A 20820-nucleotide genomic window follows, 5' to 3' on the forward strand; every position below is an offset into this window, starting at 1 on the left:
CTCTAAATCCGCCCGTGAAAGTAATCCCTGACAATACGACCATTTGGGGGTGCATGTGAAGAAAAGTGCTTTTAAAATGTTTTGGTCTGAACGCTGACAACAAAGACGAGACGTGGTCATGCTTTAGTCCTTTTTGTTGACAGTAATTATTAAAGAAAACCAAAAGTCCCACACACTGTCAGTCAAACGTTTTGGACCGGTTTGGCCCCATTGGCAAGCCCTAAAAAAAAAAAAAAAATGTGTCAGAACTTTGGACTGGTACTGTAAACGAGAGAAAATGTTTGCTGCCTTCAATTAAAAAAAGATGGCACGGCAGCAGGATGAGTTGAGGGCAGCGATGCTCGCCGTGGGCCAGACGGAGTTTGACTTTCCACAAGAGAGGAGAGGAGGAGCGTGCCATCTATCTATATAAGGCCCGAACCTCATGTCCCTCCTGGATCTGTCACCGTTCCTCCTGTCCTCCCCCCCCCCCCCAGATCTCCAAAACGTACCCCTGTGCTCTCTACTCTACTCCCATCACTCTCGTCAGAGTGCACCGACGTTCTCTCGCTCTACCTGCCGCCTCCCTCCCTCGCTCGCTGGTGGACTTCCCGTGCCTCGTCCCGGCGACCTCCCCCCGTTGAGTCCCACCAGCTTGGAAGCTGCTGCGCCTTTTTGTTGACCGCCTGACACTCTTATTGGAACGCGGCTCAAGATGCCAGAGCCTGAGAAGAAAGGTAAGGGTGCGGATGGATTGACTATTGAGTAATACTGGGCTAACTGTTTTAATTATTATTATTTTTTTTTATTTGAATGTTGTATGATCGATGCATGCATGCGTAGAATGCCAAAGCAGCAGCATCCAAATTCCAAATTAAACATTGCTTCTGAGGTTTTGGGGCCAGTTCTGCAGAATCGGTGGCTGGACTTTGGGACCAACGATCCAAGTTGTTCCAGTTGTCTCGCCAGATGATTAATGACAAAGTCCATATTAAACTAGACACCTTATCTAAAACCATCCCATCGTCCCGCCCCCCCCCCCACTTTGGAACCATGACATCTGTCATCTGCAATATCATGTCCATCAACATTCCTGTTTTATTCCGCGCCTGTCCGTCGTCATGCGATGGTATTACTTCTGCCTTCTCCATTAGCCGCGACGTGCCCATGAAAAAAAATGCATTTGAAACTTTTTGGGGAGAATCTTGTGTCCGACTCACTGATAGTTGATATGTTTGTTTGTTTTTAAAATAAACCTGCCATCCTTTTTTGAGGATCATCCATATGTTGCTTCCATCCAAATGATATATTGGTATGTTTTGCTTCCAAATGATGGTGCCAAAGTATGAGGGATGCGATGAGCTGACGGAGCAACCGAATATCACAGCAGATTCTTGTTGAGTGACAAGCGGTCTTTTAAGTACGACTAAAAAAAAAGGGATCGCAAAAGTGAAGTCCCATTTAAGGCTTTACGGTTTTATCAAGGAAGCAAATTGTTTCACAGAAACGGTACGTTTTTTTTGCTTCCTCCTTGTCACCAGCCTCATTTTCACATTTTAACTCAAACAAAACTTTGGTATGTGACGCTTACAGGATTGATCTTAATTGAGAATTTGGTACAAGGATGCATTTCCTGCGTGCGCATCCATCGATCCCCCCCCCCCCCCCCCTCGGAGACAAACAGTACCCATAAATAGCCGCACATCCCCACAGGAGATACTGTAAATGTGTGCAGAAAAGTATTGTTCTTCAAATGGATCGGACCAGCTGTTGTTTTAGACGCCCCCCCCTCGCCCCCCTCCCCTACTTTGAATGCCGAACAGGAGATGATGGGTCGCCAGAGGATCCCCCCGGGGGCCAAGATTCTTGTCCCTGGAATAGTTTGGAATGAGCTCACTTTTAATCCCCATCCCTTGTTCCCTGCCATCTCCCTCCACTGACATCCAAGCCGCCCCCCCCCCCCCCATTGGCCCGGAACCAGATCTGACAACCCCACACAGCTACTTTATACATCACTCAAAAGGGCAGCCACCCCCTTTTTTTGACCCTACGCCCAGACGCCTTCCCCACTACTGTCCTCGCCCTCGTGCCGCTTTGTCTTGGGTTTCACTCGAGGAGACGCCCGCGGGCGTCTTCAATGCTCGGTTACTGTACTTTTTGTTGGACGAGAGTTTCAAGACTCTCCTCCTCCTCTCGGTCTCATGGTTACACAACAGCCCATCATAAATGAAGATTGTCAGCTGACTGTCATTGAAAAAAAAAAAAATGGGACTTGATCCAAATCCGCTAAAGTTGGGTCAAGTAGGAGCGAATGGCGGGCTTGGACAGAGGTTTTACTCACGCGCTCAAGATTTATGTTGGGCGAAGCGACAGTGGCAACGGTCGGAGCCTCGGTGAGCCCGTTTTGCAGCAGTGCAGGCGACAGCTGAAAATGCCTGCAACCTTGTCAGCTGAACTGGTGAGACCCGGTTCGGGGGGCCGCATGATGTGATCCTGCAGGATTGCGCAGCGGTGGCCAGCGACGCAACGCTTGGAAGCAAGCGTTGCGGCTAATTTTGGGTTTTTTGGCTTCAGCACATTTGCTGACAATGTATTGTCTCTCTTTTGAAAGCCACTTTCTCCCCGTTGCCATCTCAGCTTCGGATGTCCCTGAATTTTGTGATCATTCCCTGGTCAGCATTCCCGTCTCCAAGTATCCGATATCTTGTGCTTTCAAGAGAGATTTTTGGTCCAAGTCGTCCTGAATCCATGCCAGGCAAAGGTCATGTTCACCCGTCTCATGTTTGTTATCACTTTGCTGGTGTTTATCTTCTCCACTTAACCTTGACGGGAGCGCTGAGCTCCCCCCCCCCCCCCAAAACTAAAAAAAACATGTCGCCTTCCATAGATTTGGCCATTTATGATGTGTCTTTACGTAAGACAGTAAACACCTAAACAAAAGGTTAGGGGACCTAATCACAATCTGACCTAAAAAAAAAAAAGTCCAAATGTACAATTCTCAGTATGTATTGGACATGGTTTTGCGCACCAATAATAATGCAGAGCTGAAAGGCTCGGGGTTTTAGATTTTGCATCCTGATACCTTTTGTGTGGCAGCTTTCATTACTGTGGTGGTACGAGGCAGAGGGTGAACAAGTGGCGTGCCACAGGGCCGTCCATCCTAATCAGTTAAGACCGTAGGGAGTCAAGTTAACAAAATAGGTTCGCGTGTTGTGCATCAAATGCTTACGAACTGTTTTGTAATAAGAGATATCTCCTTTCTCTTCTCCCCTTTTTAGATGAGACGGCAAGTGAGCAGCCGAAAGGTGAGTAGCCAATGGCGGGTCCCCGCTTATCACTTCACACTTTAGGTCAGACGGACTCGGATTTATTTGTCTGTGGTTGCATAAATGCTTCAGAGCATTGACGTCGATAGCATCTTTGAGGGACAAAGAACGACGCCTCCCATCTGCCCAAGGTCACGCACGGGGTGAGATGGATCATGCCAAAGCTGATTTTGGGCTAATAGGCGAGGGTGAATCCTGATTTGGTCACCGGGTTGATCGCAGGGCACATGTAGACAAACTACACGAGCAAAGTCTTTGGAATATCTGGAGAAATCTCAAGCTAGCGCATAAGGAAGAAGTAAAAGACAGAAATGTCTTAAGCTAAGACTGGAACCTACAAACCTGTGCTAACCACATGCTCCATTGTGCCGCCGAGCTTGACGGAACAAGGTTTTGAACCAACAACCACATCTTGACCCTTTTGGCCACTGCTGACCCTAAGATCTCAGACACACACTCTTTAAAAAGCAATATTACGATACAAACGCTGAGTGATGCAATTGTGCTAACGCGTTAGCCTCAGCGTCGAGAGATTATGGACTCCAGCCGGTTCTGACTTTCCAAGAGACGACCAGACAGCACCTCCCCAAAGAGGAGCTCACAAACCTGAAGAGAGGTTGATCAGTCAGCATCTCTGACATTCCTCTCGGCCGCCCAGCTGATCCCTCGCTGTTGTTTCAGCTGACGACAAGTGGATTGGCGGCGGCGGCGGGCGGCGGCGGGCGGGCAAGCGGCTGGCTTTTTTTGCCGCCCGCTGGGATTTGACCTTGGAGCCCCCGCAGCATCTTGAGGCTCAAGCTGGGAGGAATTCTCCGAAAGCCTCACTAAAAATACCCCCCCCCTGGGACTTTTTGCAGAATAACTACAGCAGTGGCTCGAACGGGCGACCCAAAGACGACCTCGTGATTAGCAGCGCTAACGTTTTTTTGCAAGCGAGGGTAGCAAGTTAACTACGTTTGACCATCATCGATGCAAATCAACACGTGTACATTCGTACGACGGAAATGACATTGTTGGTGTTTTGTCTTGTGAGAATGCTTTGTGAATGTGCGCATCTTTGTGTGTCGTCGTCTATATTTGGTGTACCGCGAGAGTGCAAGAGGCGCGAAACACGTGCTTTGAAAAGCTTTGTGCTCATCCAAATCCATCCGCCGCTTTATTTGTCACATTATGTTCAGAAAGTGTTGCACCAGACAGTAACGGTGCCCCGCTCCTCCCTGTGATTTCCCTGGAGGTCTCTCCACCCCCAGGTGGGTAACCTTGACAACCCCCCCCCCTCCTCCCCCATCCTCAATTCTACCACTCTATCCCCCCCCCCCCCCACTCACATCACATGTTGGTTTGGGGTGTGCCATCACACGTATTCACTTTTGCGAGGCCTGCAGCTTCTCTGTGGAGGAGGTACGATGATTGTGGTGTTTTGTGGTTCTTATCGTCCTGCGCTCCCCCCCCCCCCTCCTTTGCACTTGTCCTGTGGCTTGACGCTTTTCACAGTGAAGATGATTTTGAGATATTACAAGGTATGCTCTGGGCGCACCAGGGTGGTAAGGAGTTTTAAGGTAGGAGTTTAAAAAGGTAGGTGTTGTAGGTAGGAGTGAAATGAGAACATATACGGGTTTATAATCTCAAGACGAAAGATGGGACTAAAAACGGGAAATAATCCTGACAAAAATATGGATCCAATTTATATAAAAAGGTGAGTCACCGAGTTTTTCCCAGGAACAGGAATCGGAGAATGGTTGGACAAAAGTTGTGTGACATTACGTTTTTTTTTCCAGGTGTCTGTTAAGCAATTACAGGTGCATCTCAATAAATTTAAATATCATGGAGATCTTAATTTATATCAGGAGTTCAGTTGAACACGTGAAACTCATAATTATATAGATTCATTGCACAAAGTCCAGATTTATAGCTTACAGTTAGTTGACAACAACAACAAAAAAAATCGAATTTACCAAAAATAAATTTGAATGTTACGTAATCAGCGATGTTTAAAATAAAAATTGGTTGGGACTGAAATTGGAGTACTTTCCTATGTGGTTTGTTAGTCTGTATGATATAAGTTTCACTTTTTGAATTCAACTGCTAAACTAACTGAACTTTTTTCGGCCCTGAGCATCTTATATAGGAATTCTTCTTCACTAAGAATCACATTTTTGAGCCCCTAACCATGAATGAAAACTACCGATCTACTGTTTTCGACATACTATATGACATCAAAAGTTGGCATTTCCAAATTCCTTCCTGGCCAAGCATTCCCGATTTTACGTTTCATCAAGAGCAACGGAAAATGGAAGGCATGCATATAACAGGCCACGACATCCCAAAAAAAAAGTATTTCATAGCCATATACAAAAACCTAACAGGAATTCCGCCCTTTTGATTTACTTTGCTTTCACGTTTTGAGGTCATATTTTAACAAACTCCAAACTCTAAATTTTGCGTACTGTTTAATCGAAAGATGTTGAAGATGAAAAGTTTCTTAAAGCTTTTTATTTTCGTCGAATACTGTTGCCATGGCAATGCGCTGTTTACCCCAAAAAAATGATGCTCTTTTTGATTGTCTAAATCGAGATGAAAACTCATGAAACTTTGCACACACACACGTAAGGCCTGGCAAAGATATTTATATTTGACAGGGTTTTTGTCCTATGTGTCAGTATCAAATTGTGCAAGTACACCGAATGTGACCCGGATTGCGAGCCCCCTTTATATAGCTCCTTGCAGCTCTAGTCTAGAATTATAATTTATTGAGATGCACAATTTAAATACAACTCTTGAGGTACAGAGAAGCTTTTTTTTTTTTTGGGGGGGTCGCTATTGTTGCACGCGTTTGGCACTTGCTGATTTGAACGCACACCACCAGGTTGTCGCTTGAGACGCTTGCAGGAATGAGCGCAATAAACGATCCACTCGTGATCTCACGGCAATCACGCATTTTGGGCATTTTGGGGCTTTTTGTCCATTCTCAGCGTCACCCGTCTTTTGCTTGCCATTGAAGGATTTGCGTCGTGTTGCTCGGTGGGTCTCTTTTGTCAACGAACACTTGTATTGCAGATGACGACGGCGTCGCGGCCACTAGTCCGCCCCCATCAACCCCCCCTGCAGGTTGGTACCCAAAACCCTGCCCGTTTATTTAAGAGGATGGTTGTGATCTCACCGCGACGAAAAGATGAGCCGCAATACAGTTCCCAAAAAGTCAGGGTTAGGATGTTACTTTGATAAACGTAAGGTCCACGGTTAGCATGACTTCCATCTGGGATGTACAGTCTTTTTTTTAATTTTTTTTTTAACATTGAGATGTAAAAGTGTGTGCGACGCCCTGGCATCAACAAATAAAGGCAATGATGCGAAACTGGTATTCCACATGTAAGCATACTGCGGACGCTTATTAGTTGTTATTGAGTCCATTTAAATCGAAAGGTCATGCAATTTATTTACACGTTCTTCCAATTAAAATGCAGCGTGAACACGAATAAATGTAAACGCGTCTACGCGGAGCATCGAACCGCAAATTTTCAACGGCGGGCGTCAAGAGTGAGTGGAAACCACCTTCTGCATTACGAGCCCACCCTGATCCTTTTCCGCGATGACTGTGCTTTTTTTCACAGAAGAAGCCAATTCACTCAAGAAACTCTCAATTGAGCTGCCGAGTAAGATGCCTCTGTTCGGTCCCGTTACGGCGTTTCTGACCAACGCGGTCACCTTCCCCTAAATCACTAAATCCCCCAAAAAATTGAGCGTAGGAAATATGGCTAGCATATTTTTGGTGTGTTTGGACAACGTTTGGTAGAACAACAGAGAAAAGTGGGGACGTCTCCTTGCTAACCAATTAACATCCACCTTTTAACTCTAGATTACACTTTCAATTTTGCCCCTTTTTGAGTATTTCCCTTCAAACAGCAGATACGATCCATTGTCAGTACTCCCCCCCCCCCCCCCCCCACAAAAAAAAAAAAAACTAATCGCCTGGCATTTTTGGTGTTGGCGTGTGCTTGCTACAGCGGACTTTACAGTACTATTCCCGCCAATGTGCTGTAAATCTCTCTTTGTCTTTATTTAGATGATAGCGTCCCTGTTACCTCCATGGGGAGAAAAGACTCAGGTAATTGAGTGGTGGACACAGTCACTAAGACAATGTTGATATTGTTACACGCAATAAGGGAATCGAGAATAGTGTTTCAAATTTATTTGCGATCCGCCGTCATCCTTGCCGGACATCACATGAAGTAAGTTTTTTTTTTGTTCCCCTCATGTCTACGCCATGCTTTCAATGTCGCTTAAACTGCTGCTGCTGCTGGTGGTGAAAGTGAGAGAACATGTCCAAGTGTGCGTTGTCCTGTCAGTCTGTCAGTCAGTCAGTCAGTCTGTCAGTCTGTCCTGTGTGTTAGAACTAAACAGTGCAAAAAGGCGGATGGTTTTACTGTGGTTCGGACCAACGGCGACCAAAAAGCCATTGAGCTGTTTTTCTCCTTTTTTAAAATTGACAACTGTGTGCATTTGTCCTCAATGTCAACCAGTGTGGTCTTTGGGTGAATCGCAGCCCCCGGAGGAACTGGAAAAGCCCATCGAGACCCCGCCGCTGTCCACCCTGCTATCAGAGAAACCCGTGAGCGGCGCGGTGACAGTCGGTAAGCATGTGACGAACGCAAACCGCTGCTACTCAAGATTCATGTGAGCGCATTGGATCGGTGAAGGGAACGTCCTCTCGGGTCTCGGGGGAGGAACCGCATTTTTACGTTTTGGGAATGTAAACCGCCTATCTGGAAAAACAAGTGTCCGCACACGCACAGTAACGTCCAACGTTTGTCATTTTTCGCCGTCCCGACGAAAGGTGGGGACATCACCTTTGTCGCCAAAGTGGAAGCGAAAGACCTTCTCCGCAAACCCACCATCAAGTGGTTTAAGGGGAAATGGATGGACTTGGCCAGCAAGACCGGGAAGCACCTGCAGCTCAAAGAGATCTTTGACCGCAACACCAAGGTAAGAATTTAGCATCTGGCGCCCATCGGATAAAACAAGCAGTCCTGCGACGCTTATTTACATTGCGCTCTCCTCCGCCAGGTCTACACATTTGAGATGCACATCATTAAGGCCAAGGAGAACTACGCGGGCAACTACAGGTGCGAGGTCAGCCTCAAGGACAAGTTTGACAGCTGTTCCTTTGACCTGGAAGTGAAAGGTCGGTCGAAGCACCGAGAGCAGGTGGCTCTTGCCGAGGCGCGCTAAAACGATGAATGCGTTACTGTGAACGCCTATCGCTGTCTTTCCAGAAGCTGCGGGAAATCAAAGTTTTGATATCCGATCCGCTTTCAAGAGGAGGTAATGCAACGAGACACGTTCGATAGCGTGGAGTGTGTATTCAGTATGCAACACAAAGGCGGAATTTTGTAAATGCATACAGTAATGACATGATATGATTGATAGCAGTTGTATCATTACAATCAACCCACCAACTCAACCGCCTTTACACAATTAAAGGCAAACTGATATATTAAACCCCCCCCCCCCAAACAATGCGTATGCAAGGCAATGCAAAGCATCCTCATGTCATTGCGCCGTCACACCGCGGCAATGTCAGCCGGGGACGCAAGACTTACACAAAAGCAAACCTCGTTTTCAAAACCAAACACTGCGTCTTGTGTAAGCAACCAATCAAATTGTTAGCTTGCAGCTAATACACTTGATTGAGCGTTAAGCTTTGTGTTGCACTTTTTAGCATTGTTTTCTTGTGATTGTTTCATTGAGTCTTGATTAATCTCTCCCTGTTAACGACAGCGCCGAAGGCCAAGAAGATGCAGGGGAGCTTGACTTTAGTGCTCTCCTTAAACATAGGTGAGAATCGTACGCGCAACCGCTGAGTGGATGTTGTCCTTTCTCGTCCAGTGTTGGCTTCATGTTTTTCTTTTGGCTTCCTTTGAAAACTGATTCATACGATGCCACACCCCCTTTGAACGCTTCTCTCGGTTGCTCAAAAATAAAAACGCAATGATGCCTATTTAAGCTAAAGCTAAACAGACACGAGCAGATAAATGATCCATTTATTTTGGGCTTGTCTCTTCTTCTCCCCTATACATATTCAGACATCAAAGGTTAGTAGAGCAAAAAAACCCATAGGTATTAAAAAGCGTTAGATCGTACTGCAGGTGAGTACTGTGATCTCGTAGAGTCCCCCAGCATGACATGGGGACTCCCGCGAATTTGGTCGAGCGAAGAGTGTTGGCGTACAGTAGCGTGGTAACACTTCATTTGAAAAGCAACATTCTGAACGGCTCCTGTGTGCAGTCGGTAATGATGGGAACGGTCTTGGGAGCAGCGTTTTCCCATTGTTAAAGATGCTATATTGAGCCGCGGAGAAATGATGCGGTAAAATAGTGTTATCGCTACATTGTCATTCTATTTCTTTGTGAGAAATATAAGGCAAATACAGCCATGTTTATTTCGGCTTTCCGCTTAATAATTGCCTGAAAATAAACAGAAGGAGTAAAAAAAAAAATGGATTAACATTTTCCGATGCTTTTATCCAGCTAACTTTCAGACATTTGAAAAAAAAAATGTCCATGAAAGATGGAATTGGTTTGAATGTTCTTCCTAACACAAACGCCGCTCAAGTCAATGAGTTTACTAACCAGGATCTCACAAATCTAACCTCCAAGATTCTAACACCGTGCGAGCTTCCCTGACTGGATCAATGGAATGAGCAGAATATAAAGGAATGGGCCAGATAGGAGGAAAACCAGTTCATGTTTGTTGCAGGCAAGAATAACTTTTTAGGTTTGGGAAAAAAAAGGGAACCTGGGAATAAAACCACAGACAAGAGAACAACAAGAATGAGCTGAAGTAAATCACAGACAAGGCTGGTAAGGCCGTAGGAGCCGATTGACAGAAATATTACATACTTCAATTTGGTCAGATTGACGATTAAAAAAAAAAAAAATCCAATTGTCAAAAGTACTCAAGGGTACCAATAAGATGTTTCTACCATGTTATTTGTTGGTAGCCATAAAAACTTGTCATGATAAGTAAAAAGGAACAAAAATGTTATCCTCAACGTATGTCATTTAACCTTTTGGACTCATACCAAAAATAAACTTTCTAAGATCAAGGTCAACTCAGGAAGACTTTGCTTGAAGCCCATTCCTTTTGTGTGACATGTCCTGAGGAAATAAAGATGACTGTACTGTACAGAATCTCACGCTCCAGTTACAATTCCTCAAGACACGTTACAAACACCCTGCCTATGACTCTGGTCCTCACACAATATCAACCCCCCCCCAGGGAGCACAAACAGGACGACACCCCTGAGGTGGACGTGTGGGAGATCCTGAAGAAAGCCCGTCCGGATCAATACGAGAAGATCGCCTTCATGTATGGTATCACAGATTTGAGAGGCCTGTTGCGCAGAATGAAGAAGATTCCCAAAGTGGAGAAAAAGAGTGAAGGTAAAGCTATTCGGAAATTGCAATTACAGCGAGAACAACGCTGACGTAAAATGTGCCACTTTGCAGCCTTTGCAAAGAAGTTGGACCCTGCGTATCAGGTGGATAAAGGAGGCAAAATCCGCCTCGTCGTTGACCTGACTGACCCCACGGTCGACCTGAAGTGGTACAAAAATGGACAGGAGATCCGTCCCAGTCCCAAGTATGTGCCGATCTCGCCTGTCGTGCATCCTAAATGTTGCCGGCCGTAAACCCAAATGAAGCGCATTCCATACGATGCCATTCATTTGCGCAAACGTGTCCTTCTGTATTAGCCGTCTCGCTGATTTCTTCTCGACTTCAATGTGGCTCTCTGTGCAGAGCGGCATTTGGGTGATAATCTCACATGTACTGTGGCGTTTAATCGCTTTTTTGTATGCCGTTATACAAGGAAAGGGTGGTACCTCCCACACAGGTCTTTAACTGAGTGTGGCTTTTTGCAAGAGGGTAGAGATGGAGGTTTTGAAAAGTGTGTTTAGAGTTTCGAATGGAATGCATTTCAAGGAAGTGAAGTTTAATCCCAGAATAGATATGATGCGAGACTTCCAAAGTAGCCTAATTTGAAGTCAAAGTCAAAGCCATGCCAAGCTAAAGCCATTTGGGAGGCTATTGCTGTGTTCTGGTTTCATCGCCAGGACTTCCTGTCGTTCTCCTGGTTGACTACCACCCCCAGGCATGATGTCTCTTTGTCTATGTCTGTCTATTTCTGTCATGTCATGATGCTCCTTCCTGTCTGCCATAATCACTTCCTGCACACTGTGTGCTCTGGCGCTGTTCTGGCTCTGGCACCTTTAAGTCCAATTCAAAGGAAGTAAGTCAACTTTGTCTGTCCGGCTACCTATTTGTTCAGTGTTGCAGAGTTAGCTCTTGTCCAATCTGTTGTGCACAACGCATGCTGGAAAAATTGATTAGACACGTCCCTATTTTACAAAGAGTGGGGAGTTCATCAGGCAAGTTGTTAGCCAAGCTAACTAATGGATCACGTTTAGGTACATATTTGAGCACAAGGGCACACAAAGGATCCTGGTCATCAACAACTGTGCTCTGACCGACGATGCAGCATATTCTGTGGCAGCAGGAGAAGAAAAGTGCGCCACAGAACTGTTCGTCAAAGGTACGGCAAGGACATTTTATAATCTCGACACTCTGTAAAGCTTCATCAAGTTTTCTCTTCAGCGCTAATCGCCATTTCTCGACCGCAGAATTACCAGTCAAGATGGTGAAAGGCCTTGAGGCTGTGACGACCACAGTGAACGAGAGGATCGAGCTGGAATGCGAGGTGACCGAGGAAGGCGCCCAGGTCAAATGGTAAGAAGATCGTGTAAAACCATGATTTAAAAACTACATAGAAACTTCCTTTTCCTGAACCACAGTTGCGTGCTTCTTTTTCTTCCAGGATGAAGAATGGCGTTGAGATTCCAACAGGAGTTCGATCCAGGTATCGAGTCAAGTGCGAGGGACTCAAACACTACCTGGTGATCGACGACGCATCCCTGGAAGATACTGGCACTTACTCCATCATGGCTACTGGTGGCACATCAGAGGCTCACGTACAGGTTGATTGTATGTACACACTGATGTTTGATTCACTTGCCGTTACCGCAGAATGGCTTTGTTCAGCCTTGAGATGAGCTTAATTCTGGTCAATAGTGAAACCATTGAAGATCCATCAAGACCTGCAGGATACAAAAGTGAAGCTGGGCAAGCCTCTCAAGCTGCAGTGTGAGATCTCCCCAGGAAACGTCCCAGGCCGATGGTACAGGAATGGACAGTTGATTCAGGAAAATGACCGCATCACCATCGTACACAAAAATAAGTATGACCCCATTGTTAGAGCCCCCCCCCCCAAAAAAAATATATGCACATAAGTGTTTAATGTTGAATAACTTCATGGTATTTTTTGCAGGGTTCACGAACTTTCAATTGAAACAAGCACCCTTCACGATGCTGGAGATTACACTTTTGTACTTGAGGGGTACTCAGAGAGTCTATCTGCCAAGGTTAATGTCATAGGTACGTTCCAAAAAGTCTCACTGACTTGAAATCCCACACACACACAATACTAAAGCATTTCATAATTTCAATTCTCTTCAGACCCCCCAAAGGTGCACCTGGAGGGTTTGAACTTCGTAGACAACACTGTGACAGTTATAGCTGGAAACAAAATGCGCTTGGAGATCCCCATCAGTGGAGAACCTGCTCCCAAGGTGGTGTGGATGAAAGGTGAAAGGGTCAGTATTGAACTTTTGTCTGCAACCCGGGTCGATGGTACTTCACGAGGTCTGAAATCATTGGACACCCAAATTTCTGTCTCAGGTTATTCTCGAGTCAGGCAATCGTGTCCGAGCTGAAACATATGTTGACCAGACGAGCCTGACGATTGACATCACGGAACGCGAGGACACGGGCAACTATAAGTTAGTTCTTCAAAATGAGGCTGGTGAGGCCTCGGCGAGCATCAAATTGAAGGTTGTAGGTAAGAGATGACACACACACACAAAAAAGGAGTATCGCATGCCTTGACAGGATCTCTAAAACTCAAACCACTTTCTCTTTCTTCAGACATCCCTGATTCTCCAGAAGCTCCTTTGGTCCCTGTGGTCGGTGGTGATTGGTGCACTATGACGTGGGAGCCCCCCAAATATGATGGGGGTTCACCAATTTTAGGTAAATGTCAAAATACCTACCTCACAAATGTACTGTTGCAACCAAAACGTACGTTTGTCTTCCACAGGCTACTACATTGAGAGAAAAAAGAAGCAGAGCTCAAGATGGATGAGAATTAACTTTGACCTGATCAAAGAGAACACATACGACCCCAAGAAGATGATTGAAGGCGTGCCATATGAAGTGCGGATATTTGCGATCAATGCCATTGGGGTGTCCAAGCCCAGTGAGCCATCCAAAGCCTTTACCCCCCTCGGTGAGTCATACAAAATGATCCCTTTAAAGCTCCCCCGGGACAACGGTTCAGTTTTCCATTGGCACCGTCTATGGCATGCCTTATTTGAACACAATATTGTCAACGGCATGCAATGCGTGTAAACCGGCTGTTGTCCTTTTTTTTACGGGGAGTTCAGGATGACTATAAGTGCGTGATGTGCCCTTGGAACCCCAAACACAGCTGTTGCCTCCCGTTTCACCACCATCCAAAAGCATTTAACTAAGACTTCCATTGGCCACGCAGGAGCTTTAGAAGATATTAAAAATGTCTTTACGATGACTGCCAAACCATCTGCGGATTATAGGTTTAGGAGATTAGGTCCATGAGAGAGTTCAGTAGGAGTGAAACGATTCGGAATCAAGAATGGATCGAGACCAGAGGTTGGCAGACAGCGAGGCGCCTTGCTCATGTGTTTGTGTGTTGATCTTGTTTTGTGTACGTTGTCACAAAAACAAAAGTCTGACGAACAATATTTGCATCCTCCAAGCTGTGACCAGTGAGCCCACCATGCTGGTGGTGGATGACGTGACTGACACAACAGTGACCGTCAAGTGGCGTCCCCCAGAAACCATCGGAGCTGCTGGCCTCGATGGCTATTTAGTGGAGTACTGCCTTGAAGGATGTAAGAAAGCGCACTCGCCCACAAAACGGTGACTCGCTGGGCTATCCTTCATCAAATTTGAGGTTGAAAAGGCGCAATGTTTCTTTACTGACAGCTGAAGAATGGGTACCAGCCAACACTGAACTGATAGACAAGACCAGATACACGGTCACAGGCCTGAAACCTGATACTAAAGTCTTCATTCGAGTCAAGGCTGTCAATGCTGCCGGAGCCAGCGCCCCACGGACCACTCAACATGCAATTCTTGTAAAGGAGGTTATCGGTAAGAAGAAAATGCAGAATAAAAGGAAAATGATAGTTGCCTCTGAAAGGTAATTGATGGCTCCTTCTTAAGAACCACCCAAGATCCGTGTCCCCCGACACCTGAAGCAGATTTACACTCGAAGAGTCGGGGAAACAGTCAACCTTGTAGTGCCATTTATGGTAAGGCGCTGTCAAAAGTCCAGTCCTTTTTCCAGCATCGTGTTTCTCCTCACATACCTGTGACAATATCCATATAGGGCAAACCGAGACCGAAAGTCACTTGGCTGAAAGACGGTCAACCCATAGATCCTGCCCATGTGAACATCCGAAACACCGATTGTGACAGCATCATTTTTATCCGTAAAGCCGAACGCAGTCACTCTGGAAAGTATCAAATGAAGGTGGAGGTAGAAGGCCACGTGGACTCAGCTGAGATGGACATACAGATCATAGGTAAGGGAATGAAAATTTTCATGGCTCAACCCTTGGCTCATGTTTCCATTTCTATACTGTTAGACCTGCCTGGGCCTCCCCAGATTGTGACAATCGAAGATGTCTGGGGAGAAAATGTATCTTTGTCCTGGACCGTCCCCAACGATAACGGCAACGCTGCAATTACTGGCTACACCATTCAAAAGGCAGACAAGAAGACAATGGTAAACGATGAATTTGGGGAAATATGCAAAGTCGAATTGCTTGTTTGTCACATTGACACATTTTAATGTGCTGAACGTAGGAATGGTACACGTGCCTTGAGCACTACCATCGCAACTCCATCGCCATCATCGAACTAGTGGTCGGTAACGAGTACTACTTCAGGGTCTTTTCTGAAAACATGTGTGGACTTAGCGAGTCGGCCACCCAAACCAAGAAAAGCGCCCTCATCCTCAAAGATGGTACGAGTTACACTTTCCTCTGATAAATAACGGTTTGTGGAGAGTTTTTTTTTTAGGTTAGTCAGAACACCTTGAGAGAACAAATGATTTTTGTAGAAACAATTTGTACACAGGTGGCCGTCATCTCACATGGTGATTTTACACCAATAGCCAACGCTAAAAGAAGAAACCTAGTCCTCCCCTCATCCCATACAATTGCACACCTGATACCACTCAGTATCACGCACAACCTCACATTCCTTTACCCTTCCACCCGCAGACATGAAGACGAAAATCTTTGAGTTCAACGACCACGACTTCAACGAGGCCCCCAAGTTCACGCAGCCACTCATCAACACATTTGGCATTGCTGGCTACAACACCACTCTCAACTGCAGCGTGCGTGCCCACCCCAAGGTAGGAATGGGGCAAGTGGGAACTCAACGAAGAATGACTCCAGCAACCCTAACCCCGTGTGTCTGCCGCAGCCCAAAGTGATCTGGATGAAGAACAAGATCATCATTGGCGATGACCCCCGCTACCGCAAGTTCAGCAACCAGGGCGTGTGCACGTTGGAGATTCGGAAACCCAGCCCTTACGACGGCGGCATGTACACCTGCAGGGCCAGCAACGACTTGGGGGAAGCCCAGGTGGAGTGTAAGCTGGAGGTCAAAGGTACGTGTGGACACAGAGCAGACTGCCGTGGTTGCCTGGCACCACTTTGTATATTTGGTTTTCCCAAAGTTTGAATTGCTCTCTTTAAATTTGAATTTAAATAATAATTTATAAAAGTACCCAATGAGTGGAAAAGAGCTGTGGGAGGCCAATTTAAAGATGGCACCAGTGTTTCAAACGTGTGTTGGGGAAAATCCTAAGGTCTGGCGTGTAAGGACATGTAAGTATCTGTTGTTTTTTTGTCACAGAACCTGTTCATGGGTTAAATAACCATTTTAACTCATTTACAGCCAAAAACGTTTAATGACGTTTACTAAAATCCAAATGAATGCCCCCAAAAACGTTAATTGACGTTTACTACGGGATTTTTTTTCTCAAAGGGCAGTGCAACGTCTGCAGCGCTGCCTTTCATTGGGGTTGTAAAATCCCCCAACAGCCACTAACTATGGCCAGCAGAGGGCAGCATTGTATCTCTTTTCAATGGGCTCCCGGTAGTATGAAATGACAGTGAAACATGACAAATCTGATGAAATAGAACGTTTTCAAGGATGAATGATCACCTTTGTCATATTAAATTAATTAAAATGTTGCACAGAAAAGTTTTCTCCTTATCTTTTCAATTTTCGCTCAATGTCACTCAAATGACCTATTTTCAAATGTTGATTACTAAAGAACGGAATAAGGTAGAAACATATTTTTTTCTCATGAATGAATGGAACGCGATCTTTCATCTGGCACCCACCATGTTTATGTAAATGCTCGAAATCGGCTGGCACTGTCTGTTTTTTTTTTTTTTGGGATAACGTGTGGCAGTAAAAGAGTTAAAGTGTTAATTGCCACACATTTCCCATATGTTCATCAAGAACATTCCATCCAGTTATCTTTAAAGCCCTCTCATGGACTAAATTATTCAAAGGCTCACTTCTGCTCTAAATTAGATATACATATAGAGCACGTACGGACTAGACGTTGCAGTACCACCGGTAACTGTGTGGGGGCAGTGTTGAAAATGGAAGTGAATACTTTTCAAAAATGGTGGCTGCCAATCAAAAAAAATCAAAAATCAACATGGACTGCCCTTGAAGTGTCATCTGCAGTCTTTCATTTGACCTTTAACTTAACGAGGACATTATTTATATGTCCCCCACCTGAGCAGCGCCCCCTGGCTCAACCGATGCAATGGTGTCTCGAAACTAAAAGGGTGACCGTATATTTTTGATCGTACAACGAGCACGAATGAGCCTTCACTCGTCAAGACAATCAAGCAACCAACGTACCCAATGAAAAGCATATATCTCCACATTGTGTTTTTTCTTTTGATCCAATATGGATTCAAAACAAAAACAAAATTAAGAGATACATGTGCTCATTGGTTGGTAACAACAACTGCTTCTTTGCAAATGAAACTTTAAAATATAGATGGTTCACCTCACGCTAACTTCATTGATGTACTGTTCCAAGAGCAAAAAGTCTTCTTTTTTTTTTTCTTTTAACATGTTTTGCCTACATTACCATTTTAAAGAAGCTCATGTTCTTATGGCAAGGGTGCGCTAACGACACCAGCAGGTAGTGTACACGATTAAATGTCATTTCATGTCAATTTTCATCTTCACTTCTTTTGACTTGACAGCGTTTTGATCACAGATGGGGTCACTTTCACTCGTTAACTCCTCATATAAAAAGAGTTCAGTAATCACTCAGCGGTACACCCCCTGGTGCACACATATAACCCCATGTAAACATTTCTGTTAACCCATATTTTCTTCTCTCTCCCCCAGTCCAAACTCAAGAATTATGAATGTTTTTTCTCACATAAGGTAAGCTTTCATATGGATCTGGCATATGAAGCTTATGTCATTCATTATGCATCCCGCCGTCAGCCTGCTTTCCTAACTTTTGAGTTGCTGGTGGGGACTGTGGCCGCTATTCCCCTTGCAGGAAGTACCCCCTCCCCCCCCCTCTTGGAAAGAACGTCGGCCATTTTAACGTAACGGGATTTGCATGATGCCTCATAGCTGGACTCCTTTACATCTATTTTGCATTTCTCACTGCCATATTGTGACTCTTGAGTGTTGTGTGCAGACGACACGAGGTGAGTAAATGGCTTGCTAAACTGTACGGAAACAACCGATGACGTATCTTTTTTATTTTCTCATTGGCTGCCGTCAATGGAATTTTTACAGCACCCAAAAAAAAAAAAAAAAAGTTACCTTTTGGTGCATAATTTTTCGGGGTCTTTTCTGTGCTGGATGATTTTGTTTTTGGCAGTGCGGCTGTATGTGCGAAGCCTCAGCTTGTGTCCCAGTTCAGTTCTACTTTGTTTGGAATTGTTTAAACTGGTCTAAAACAACCCATTTAAACTAACAAAAAAAATTAAGTAATACTTTAAAAGCTTACTTTTGATGGAATCTTGCACTGAAGATGTGCTGCATGCTGCAGAAGTGTAAAGAAAACAAGTTGTTAAATGCTGTTGGTAGTAAAAAGATAAGAATAAGTTAAAACCCTACTTTAAACAATTAGTAGAATAAAGTTAAATACTCACCCTTTGACCCAAATTCGCTTGTTTTTTTAAGATACAAGCCTTCGTCGATAAGGGTGCCATATCGTGACTTTAACTCCACTCCACAACAAACAGCAGTTTGGCACAAAAACAATTCTTTCTAAATGAATCTTCAAGCTGTTTATTGCCACCCCAAGTTGAAGTTTTCTGTCAAACGAAGCATAAGACAAAGAGAATTACATGTTTTCATAGCAACCAAATAGCCACTGCTAGCTTAATGCTACCACATAATGGGGAAAACAGCATAGTCGAGCTAATGAAACGAGCAGCAAAATTGTCGTAACGAGGGGTGGGAATCTTTGAATGTCTCACAATTCTATCAGATTACGATTTTTGGGTCTGCGATTCGATTCAGAATCGATTTTCGATTAGGAATGATTTTTGATTCGAAATGATTTGAATGACAATGATTTTTGCTTCAATCTATAGATGTGCAAGGAATCGTAATGATCTACTCCAGTCTGACTCGCTAATGCTAATTAGCGCGCTACTCGCGGCACTTTTATCACTCTAAAGAACGGCTCCACACTGCAAAAAACAACAACTTTTATTGGAATAACTTGATTGTGACTTTTTCCTTCTACTCTCTAATGTGGCTACAACTTAACCGTGTGTCAGACCGCGTGGAACCACACTGCCCCTCAGTGGCCAAATCGGGTACAACATGAACAGCGCTCCAAATAAAGGCACACACAAAGGCAAGACAGTATAAAATAATTTAAATAAAATCGATTTTGGGACATTTAAAATCGATTCTGAATCATACAAAATGAGAATCGCGATTCTTATGAGAATCTATTTTTTGGCACACCCCTCGTCGTAAAGCTTTAAGGTGGAGTAACAAATGTAGACAGATCATATCAAATGACAGTCCTATATTCTTTATCCTCATTGCGGCTTACTGTGAAGCCATGACTTAGTGGCACTTTATAAGCTTTTCATGTGTCCGCTGGTTTTGAGTTTTTGGGACAAACTTTTGGGGCTCACGATCCACAAACACAAAGAAGAACTGAAACGGGACAAACTACATGTACAGCTTTCTGCTAAAACCCCTTTCCGGCTGTCCGTCCCGACCTGATGACGAGTGTCCCCCTCTTGTTCCCCACGCCCACCCTAGGAGGGTTCACCTTCTACGAACTCATGCAACGCGGCGTGCCCCTCCACCTGATTGACAAGTACATGATGGAGACGAAGGTTGTCGAACAAGACAAGTAGAGACTTGTTGAGCTTTTGTTGCAAATTGTGCTGCCACGAGTGACGCCCCCCTTCTCCCACCGACACCCAACCACCACGGGAGGCCGGCAGAATGGAGGCAGATGCGGGGATGGAAGGGTGAACGGGGAGGGGGGAGGACGCACTGGTCTTTGTGTGGCATGCTGTGTCACCCTCTGTTTTTTATTTGTACGTCTCAAGTCAGCTCAGATGCATGTCAGCAGTTCTTTTTGTTTAGCTTAAGTGTGAAAACGGAATTAATAACAACACACTTCATGTTCTTTTTTTTTTTGCTGGGGTGGAGGTACTCGGTAAGGGGGGTCATGTATAAACAAATGTTTGTTTTGTCTTTGTATGGCGTCCCTGAAGAAAACTGCTGGATAAATGAATGTGTTGATGACTCATCATCTTAAGGAGAGGGGAAAGTGGATACAAAAATGTGGTTTATTCTGCATGAAATCTTGTCATTTTTTTTGGATTCATATTGGTGACTTGGGCAAGAACTGAAGCTCGGTCAAAATGTGCATGCCTTTGTAATTATGGCCTATGGATTACAATAAATGGCAATTTTAACTATGGCACTGTTCCTGGATATCTAAAGAGCTATTCCACTATTTACATTATTATTATTATTTTTTTTTTAATGAACGTGTCTATTACTCTATTTAAATTTGATTCTCATATAAACGTAGGCTGTATACCAAAAATACAATACACTAAAAAAAGTCATTCTCTTTTTACACCAGATATTATTCATAAACACTATTATATTGTATTGTGGAGATACGGTAAATGACGAGACGAGGAGATGAAGGCAAGTCTTTTTTTTTCCTTACGCTCCACACAAAACTCAGTTACATAGCAAGCGACAAGCTACTGCCCTTCAACCATTTCTTATCTCTCACC

The 20820-nt window shown here is 44.6% G+C and overlaps 2 protein-coding genes across 11 annotated transcripts in view; one reads left to right on the top strand and one right to left on the bottom strand.

Moving 5' to 3' along the window:
- The window catches only part of LOC147159276 (N-acetylglucosamine-1-phosphotransferase subunits alpha/beta-like), a 43099-nt gene that overhangs the window by 1431 nt on the left and 20848 nt on the right, over nt 1-20820 (bottom strand). The window contains exons 22-23 of the transcript XR_015090457.1: nt 18685-18849; nt 18540-18575 (exon numbers count right to left, since the gene is read on the bottom strand). The gene's annotated coding sequence lies outside the window, so the exon portion shown is untranslated. The remainder of the gene's footprint in view (nt 1-18539; nt 18576-18684; nt 18850-20820) is intronic.
- mybpc1 (myosin binding protein C1) lies at nt 472-20492 on the top strand. 10 transcript variants are annotated; one of them, XM_086058588.1, is made up of 33 exons: nt 472-716; nt 3258-3284; nt 4484-4555; nt 6363-6413; nt 6917-6958; nt 7369-7410; nt 7826-7936; nt 8140-8288; nt 8370-8487; nt 8579-8627; nt 9084-9140; nt 10584-10747; nt 10814-10946; nt 11580-11594; nt 11773-11897; nt 11986-12091; nt 12180-12346; nt 12434-12599; nt 12690-12796; nt 12878-13014; nt 13100-13259; nt 13346-13450; nt 13518-13706; nt 14215-14349; nt 14444-14611; nt 14684-14772; nt 14850-15045; nt 15109-15248; nt 15329-15488; nt 15748-15884; nt 15956-16142; nt 17921-17959; nt 19820-20492. In XM_086058588.1, the coding sequence occupies exons 1-32, from the start codon at nt 695-697 to the stop codon at nt 17938-17940; spliced, it is 3546 nt and encodes a 1181-aa protein (XP_085914714.1). In that variant the 5' UTR covers nt 472-694; the 3' UTR covers nt 17941-17959; nt 19820-20492. The 10 variants fall into 10 exon arrangements, with proteins under 10 accessions (XP_085914714.1, XP_085914706.1, XP_085914707.1 ...); XM_086058580.1 differs by lacking the exon at nt 17921-17959; XM_086058581.1 differs by lacking the exon at nt 17921-17959 and having other exon boundaries at nt 8582-8627.

The sequence above is a fragment of the Leptonotus elevatus genome, chromosome 17 (genome assembly GCF_054856555.1).
Source record: "Leptonotus elevatus isolate MCC_2025b chromosome 17, RoL_Lele_1.0, whole genome shotgun sequence".
Taxonomy (NCBI): domain Eukaryota; kingdom Metazoa; phylum Chordata; class Actinopteri; order Syngnathiformes; family Syngnathidae; genus Leptonotus; species Leptonotus elevatus.